Source organism: Cheilinus undulatus, linkage group 3, assembly GCF_018320785.1.
Source record: "Cheilinus undulatus linkage group 3, ASM1832078v1, whole genome shotgun sequence".
In the NCBI taxonomy this organism is placed as follows: Eukaryota; Metazoa; Chordata; class Actinopteri; order Labriformes; family Labridae; genus Cheilinus; species Cheilinus undulatus.
The window spans coordinates 10,131,737-10,139,890 of NC_054867.1; the positions used below are offsets into that span (position 1 = coordinate 10,131,737).

At 41.1% G+C, this 8,154-nt stretch overlaps 1 protein-coding gene across 1 annotated transcript; it reads right to left on the minus strand.

The window, feature by feature from the left end:
• Positions 1 to 1,272: 1,272 nt before the first annotated feature.
• Positions 1,273 to 7,706, minus strand: LOC121507278 (zinc-binding protein A33-like). Its single transcript, XM_041783532.1, has 2 exons — positions 7,690 to 7,706; positions 1,273 to 2,985 (listed from the first exon to the last, which is right to left on the minus strand). The coding sequence occupies exon 2, from the start codon at positions 2,979 to 2,981 to the stop codon at positions 1,593 to 1,595; it is 1,389 nt and encodes a 462-aa protein (XP_041639466.1). The 5' UTR covers positions 2,982 to 2,985; positions 7,690 to 7,706; the 3' UTR covers positions 1,273 to 1,592.
• Positions 7,707 to 8,154: the final 448 nt, after the last annotated feature.

The window sequence follows — 8,154 nt, forward strand, 5'->3', positions numbered from 1 at the left end:
TTGTTTGCATTGACAAAGACTGGTTAAAAGTGGAAAAAACGGCTAAAAGAGGCCAACATAGACAGAAAGCCACAAATTTGGGTCAAATGGGCAAAAACAGAAGGAAAAAATGGAGACAAAAGGATTAAATGTGACAAAAATGGGGTTAAAATCACAAATTGGGTAAAAAAAAAACTGCATAAACTTGACAAAAAGTGTCAAAAGTGGCAAAAATGTGTTAAAATTGCACAAATGGGTTATAAGGGCAATACTGAGTTAACAGATGAAAAAAAAAACGGTCAGAAAAAGTGGTGGCAAATATGGGCAAAAAAAGGAAAGTGAAATACGGTTAAATTGTCAAAAGGTGTCCTAAAAAGTGGTGAGAAGGGGTAAATAGTGGCAAAAATGGGTTAAAAGAGGCAAAATGGGTAGAAAAGGAGGTGATATGGGATTAAAAGGGGCTAAAGGGGCCTCTGTGTTAGCAGAGGTGTTGGAGATGTGAAAACTGCTACTATACAGAAAACAACCAATAACCATATGTACCTTGACCTTGGAGTTCACCTCTAATCTCTTTGAAAGTTGTTCTGGGCTCTTTGGTTACCATTTGTATTATCCGTCTCTACAATTTATCATAAATTTTTCTCTTGAGGCCACATCCAGGGAGGTTGGCTACAGTCCTGTGGACCTTAAACTTTTGAAATAAATGGTCAGCTGTAGTCACAGGAACATTAAGCTGCTTGGAGATACTCTTCTAGCCTTTGCCTTTAAAATACTGGACTACAGTGTTCTTCCTAATCTCCTGGGACAACTGTCTCCTTAGCTTTCTGTGCTCCATGTTCAGTGTGGTACACACCATGATGCCAAACAGCACAGTGACTACTTTACACCCATTAAACAGGCAGACTGACTGATGAAAAGTTTGCAGACACCTGTGATGCTAATTACAGGACACACCTTAGTTTAACATGTCCCTGTGGTCACATTATTGAACATCTTTTCCAGGGATACCATCATTTTTGTCCAGGCAGGTTTCATTCATTTTTTAAAACAATGCATTAAACCAGAATTCGAAAGCAATGTCTGATTTTCATTGGTTAATTTTCAGAATTTTTTAAAAATTATTATTTTTGTCAGTTTCAAGTTATTTCAGTGACCATTGTGGGTTTTGCTGTCTTTAACAGTGTGTAGATTCATCTGGATCTGTGGTGCAGACAGCCAGCTGCTGTGTACGCACCTGACTCCAACTACATTTCTTCTTCTGATTATTATTATTATTATTATTAATATTATTATGGTTCAGACCTGCCCTCTCTCTAAAGCGTCTTGAGATAACTTTAGTTATATGTATACAAACAAAGATAGATTTATCTGCTGCTGACTAGCAGGTCTAGTCATGTCAACTGGGATTACAGTTTCACTTTTAAGACAGCAGTCAGGAGCAACAGAGATCAAAATACAGTCAGTAGTTCATAATAAGTGACTAAACATCAAGCATGACTGACATAGTCACTACTTATGACTTTAATAAAGCATTATTTAAAAATCTTATTCGTGAACAGTGTTATAAAGCCTATCCCGTCACCCTTTAGGACATAAACATCATAAATGTGTCTCTACCAGCTTTTTTCCACAGTCACACAGACCTTTAAAGGTAATATCTTCAGAGGAAGTTCATCCACAGTGTTGATATAAGGAAACAGCCTCTCAGTGAATGTCTCTGTAAATGTGTGGATGTGTGTGTTTGTGTCAAGATCAGAGAAGGACAGCTCTCCTCTGTCCCAGTCCAGAGTCACTCTGATTCTGTCAAACCTTCTCCCCAGTAAGAGATCAGTAGCAGGAGCTGGTGGTGACCATGCTGAGTACTCACCTTCATCAAACCATATCCCCCATAATCCAGACTGAACGCGGCCCTTTCTCCTCACAGACTCTGCAGAGACTCCCAGTGTCCACACTCTACTGTTTCCAACCACAACGACCCAGCTGTGAGTCCCTGAGTCAAACCCCTCAGAGCCCAGGACGGAGTTATAGTTATCGATCCTCTCTGGGTTATCAGGAAGCAACTTCTCCTCGCCGAGCCTCACGCCGCTCAGATCATCAGAGAGGACCAGCTCTGGGTGAGCCGTGTTTGGATCCAGGAACATGTGAGTGTAGGAGATTAGGTCCTTCATCTTATTCCAGATGTTGAAGCTTAGGTTGCCCAGGTGTTTCACCTCGTCGATTAAAACTCCGGACAGTAGCTGTGGATCATCCAGCAGGGGGCGCTGCTGGACTCTTTGCACTGCAGCTTTGTAGTTTTTCAGGAATGAGATGTCTTGAACTCTCAGCTCCTCCTCTGTGGCGTCAACGATGTCTGAGAGAGCGTCAATCTCTCTGCTCAGAGCCTCCATCTTCTCCTGCATCATCTTGCTCCTCTGCTCCTCTTCCTCTCTCAGAGCTGCCACCCTGGCCTCCTCTTCCTCATTCAGAAACTGGTGAAGCTTCTTAAACTGCTTCTTTATCCTCCTCTCTGTGTGCCGGGCCTGCACTTTAATGTGCTCTGCTGTTTGGTCACACTTTAGTTTCACTTTCCTGAACATCTGCAATTTCTCTTTCAGTGATCCCAGAAGTTTCTTCTTGTGTTGCCTTGCCACTTCATCAATGGGTCTGAATGTGTGGTTGGAGTGAGTGTCTGAATCTCTGCAGACGAGGCACACTGGCAGCTGATGGTCCAAGCAGAATAATTTGAGTTTCTCTGAGTGCAGTGTGCAGAGATCCTCATCAGGAGGTTTCTTATCTTTCTCCAGTAGAAAGGCCTCACACAGGTTCTTTAGAACCAGACTGACAGGCGGCTGTCCACATGAAGAAACAGTCTTACAAACAGGACACTCACGAGTTAGTTTCTCCTTCCACCAGCTCTGCAGACAGTCTTTACAGAAGCTGTGGCTGCATGACATGACGACAGGATCTCTGAAGATGTCTCGACAGATCGGGCAGCTGAGATCCTCCTCTGATCTGAAAGCCATTTTTCACCCTGGAAACACAGCACAGGTTAAAAACAACCAGTCTTCTTACTTCCCTGAAATATACTTTCATTTTGAGCCTGCTTTTGTCTCACTCACCTTCAGAGTGTGGAACGTCAGCAGGTTGCAGCAGGTTAGTAGTTTTGCGTTCCTCTTCACCGCTGAGCTCACTCAGAGGTAGATCTTTGTTTTGAGGTGAATCTGATCGTCTGTTTTTCAGTCTGAGTGTCTGTCCTCAGTAAAGGCGAATAAAGTGCTTCCTGTTTTGTCTCAGATGAGTCAGTGGAGAGGTGGAGCTCTGCAGACCTCCTCTGCCCCAGGCTGTTGCTCTACATGTAGCATAGGGGTGTGTCTCATACCATAGTAGTGATTCATGACTGCATATACACATGATAGCGTGTAGCAAGCTGTTGAAAGCACTTTGTTTATGTTGGGAAGTTTGTCAGAAGTAAGTTTTGAGAGTAAAAAGCAAAGGACTCCCCACTGGAGTTTAGAAGAGGCCAGAAATTCTAGCCTGACCCTACCTGAGCCCTTCCTCCCCCAGTAGCTGTAGTTCTTTGTCTGAGCACAGTTTAACCCTGCATTTTTTGACAAATTGATAAAGTTTAGGTTACAATTCGGAATCATTTTAAGACAGAAATCAGTTCAGATTAGATTTTAATGAGCACAAGCAAGCTGATGTGGTCTATTTATAGATCATGATAAACAGAGCAGTGAGGATGAGGAGCAGATGCACAGACATCATCTTTGTGCACAGAAAGCATGGAGGTTTAGAAGATCAGTTTGCAAGACTGTTGGAACATTGGAAAGCTTGTCAAAATAAAGTTTTAGACAGTAGGTTTTCAATGTATTTCCAGTCTTAGATAACTTTATTCATAAACAATGTATATTCATGAAATAACCAGAATGCAAACATTACAGACTAAGAATTATTTCATAAATAAAACAGAGAAAAAGGTCAGAGGTGTAATCCAGGATGAAATTATGTATAGACCCTTTTAGAAGTAGATACACAGACAGTGACTTTATTTAGCTTCATTAGCATACCAATGCTGATTACCATAACTACATAAGCCAATGTAGCTAAATTAGCTTTAGCAACATGAGCTTTAACAAGCATAGCTTAAGCTAACTTAGCTACAAAAATAGTAGATAAATATGTTCCTCACATTGCTGCGTTGTCAATAAAACTTTTGCTACATCAGTTACATGGCTACATTAACCACATAGCTATGTTAGCCACATTATCTATGCAACTAATTTAGCCTTAGCTATGATAGCTACATAACAAAATTATCTATAGCTAAGTAAGCTTTAGCTACATTATCTATGTAGCTAAGTTAGCTTTAGGTATATTAACTACGTAGCTCTGTCATCTATAGTTTTAGCTTTGGCAGTGTGAGCTTTAGCAAACATAGCTAAAGCTATGTAGGTACGTAGATAAGGTACAATTGTAGGTTACGTAGCTGCATTGTGAGCTTCAGCTACGCTATCCATGTAGCGACATTAGTAGCTGCTTTATTTACATAACCTCCGTAGTAAATGATGCTATGTAGATAACGGAGCTGCACTGGAATGTTTAACTGGAGGATGAGCTTTTTCCTCTGAGCAGACTGTTTCCCCAGCTTTATACAAACGTTTTTTAATCAGGTTTTGCAGGTCAGTAGCCTGTTGCACCAGCTATGCATAAGTTCTGCCTTAAGTTATGGTGTAAAGTCCACACTAAACCCTATGTTGAAACTAGTCAAGTCATAACTTAAGTTGTATCAATGCTCAGTTACACCACAGAGACGTATGGTTGATCTTTACTAGTAGAGATTTATGTCCAAACCAACCAAATTGTTGTTGCAGATATTTTGTTTTCTTTAACTCTAACCTATCGCTTAAAAGCATTTTTAACACATTGTTTTCTACAGATGCTAACGGCTAAAAATAACGTAGGCTAACTGCCGTTAATCCTCAAACAGCATCCAGTGTGGATGACAAATATGACAAGGCATTGTGCACATGTGAGTATTGAAGCCTACAGCCTAAACCTAGAGCCATTATAAAATAACACTGATATTGAGTGGTGAAATCGCTAATAACATGAAAAAATTTAACAGAGGATGGCGGAAAGTACTTCCGCTCAGGGAAAACAACAGTGTTACTGATCATGGAGAACACAGTGCTGACACCAAATTGCCTGTAAAATCCTCAACTGCTCATCACCCTCCAGGTTATCACATCTCTCAGAGCTATCACTATGACAGCCATATTCTATGGACGACTTCACACCTAGTAGGAGGTAGGTGTAAGATTTAAGTTGTAATTTAAGCCTACGCTGAAACTATCATGGGAGTTTAATCTAACTTTATTATGAAAATTTTAGCATTATTTATGTTCTGAGATGAACGGCCTGTGAAAGTGGCTGTCAGAGATGGCGGTCTGTAGGCAGACTGTTTTGAAGGAATCCTCATATCAAGCCAAAAAGTTCCTGGCCGAGTCTTCCCAAGCCAGCGCACATCTGCTCCAAACCCAGCCCAGTTTGGCCCTGCAGTAGCATGAGTTACAGAGATTCAATATTAAGTTGTTGCTGAAGCCTTGCATGTGTAACTTTGAATTGAAGCATGCAAACATGCTCATGAAAAATTGTGATACATCTACAGAAGGATGTTATTCTGTAATCTCAGTTACCTTAAAGGAATCATTGTGACCCTCTGCCTGAGTAAATGTGCTAAAGGTAATGTTCCTTGGCTCCTGCATGCCACATAAGCCAACGATGTATAAGGAAAACCACAGTTTCTCTAAACTGTTTCCTCTTTTTTTTCCTTCCCTCTTGTTCATAGAAAGTTGGCCTTGCAATCTGCTGAGCTCAGCATTTCTTCGCTAAAGCTGGAGTTTGTGTCCAAGCGTGGGAGTGTATATGTATTCATGGTATATTTCATATGTCGGAGTCTTTACGGGCTCTGTTGGACAAACAACTAAGGGCTACATTAAGGGCTGGCAGCCCTCATGGGTTGTTTTTTTAGGTTTTATTCTTGAGATTCAGAGATTTTAGGAAGCAGCCAACCCTTCTACCAGCCCACATAAACATTCACTATGCAGGCAGATTGTATGTATCTAAGGTAAGGTACCTCTGGCACTGAAGACATACCCTTATTAACAATAGATCATACTCATATTTTATTTAATTGGCATTTCTTAATAGTTTAAAGTAAGACTTATAATAAAGGTTGATACGGTAAATAGAATTTTCCATGCACATCCCAGGTACTCAGGTGCAGGAATTAAGTAAACAAAGGAAAAGAAATAATCAACTCTGGGAATGACCTTAAAGTGACCTCATTGTGAGTGAACACATCCATTCATCCATCCATTCATCCATCTTTTCATAAATCAATTCATCAGTTCATCTTTTAAGTCAATCAATCTAGTCATCCTGTAAGCCCATCCATCCATCCATCATTCATCCAACCATCCGTCCATCCTTTTATCCATCCATCATCCATCCATCCATCCATCCATCCATCCATCCATCCATCCATCCATCAAACCATCCATCCATCATCCATCCAACCATCCGTCCAACCTTTTATCCATCCATCCATCCATCCATCCATCCATCCATCCATCCAACCATCTGTCCATCCTTTCATCATCCATTCATCCATCCATCCATTGAACCATCCGTCCATCCTTTTATCCATCATCCATCCATCCATCCATCCATCCAACCATCCAACCATCCATCATCCATCCATGCATTCATCCATCCATCCTTCCATCCATCCATCCATCCATCCATCCATCCATCCATCCATCCATCCATCCATCCATCCATCTGTCCATCCTTTCATCCATCCATCCATCCATCCATCCATCCATCCATCCATCCATCCATCCATCCAATGTTCTATCCATCCATCCATCCATCCATCCATCCATCCATCCAATGTTCTATCCATCCATCCATCCATCCATCCATCCATTATCCATCCTTCCATCCATCCATCCATCCATCCCTCCGTCCAGTATATTATTCCTGTTTCCTGGGGGTGACACTGCCCTGATATGGCTAAAAGTGAAGGGATGTTGTAAATGTTCTTTCATGGCTCTGAGGTTTGGCTTTGAAATATTTGTTACTGGCTGTGCAGCAAATAACTTAAAATCAGGGACTGTTGATGCTTTGACTCGTTGCTAAAGCACATTCAAGCCCAATTATGGACATATAAAGTGAGTGTGGCACACCAAAAATAAAACTATATACTGAGGTTCCCGAGGAGAAAACAGCAATATAGTTTGTTAATGCAGCAGACTGGCTGTATTTTACTATTAAGGCAAACATTAAGATGTTAGAGAGCCTCCTTTCTCTGCTGTTACTCACATCTTTCAGCTGTTTACTCTAATTGACTGGATCAGACTGAGTTTATGTGTGATCCATGACAGCCTTATATTATCCAATCACTGCTGTTCATCCATCACTTACAGCCAGGTCGTAAAAGACTCCAAAAGAGAGAATGAAGACTGAAAGTTCAGAGAAAGAAACGCAGTTTGAATTACAAACCACCAGAGACCCTTGCTGACTGCCAAGATCTCCAAATCTGAACCCAAACTTTCTGCCTAGTAATTATTTCTAGAGCTCGGTCTGAATTTATGACTCTGCTTGAGCTTCTTGTGGTGTTGTAAATTCAGCCTACACAGAGTTTTGGAATCAAATTAAGCCCCCTACTTTTTTAAATGCAGTTTGTGAACATAAAATACGCCTCACACACAAAATATTCCTCTGACTCTAGATCTACTTTTTCCTCCTCTCTCTTAGTGTCAGGATTCCTTTTGGAGAGTGATGGAAAGACAGCTTACCCATCAAAGTCTTAAATCTTTTCTGTCATTTACTCATCCTCACTCATCACTTCAACATTTTTTCATCCCTCCCTTCCTCTACCCTACTCAGTCTACCAGTCCTCACTATCATGCCTACATCCCTGTCCCTCACTGCCTACACCCATCTGTTCATCTGGTACCCCTTGCAGTCGTTTTAGGTTAGAGTGCATGTTAGTACCCATAGAAAAGATGTAAAATAATGTGACCACAGGGACATGTTAAGCTAAGGTGTGTCCTGTAATTAGCATCACAGGTGTCTTCAAACTTGTAATCAGTCAGTCTGCCTGTTTAATGGGTGTAAAGTAGTCACTGT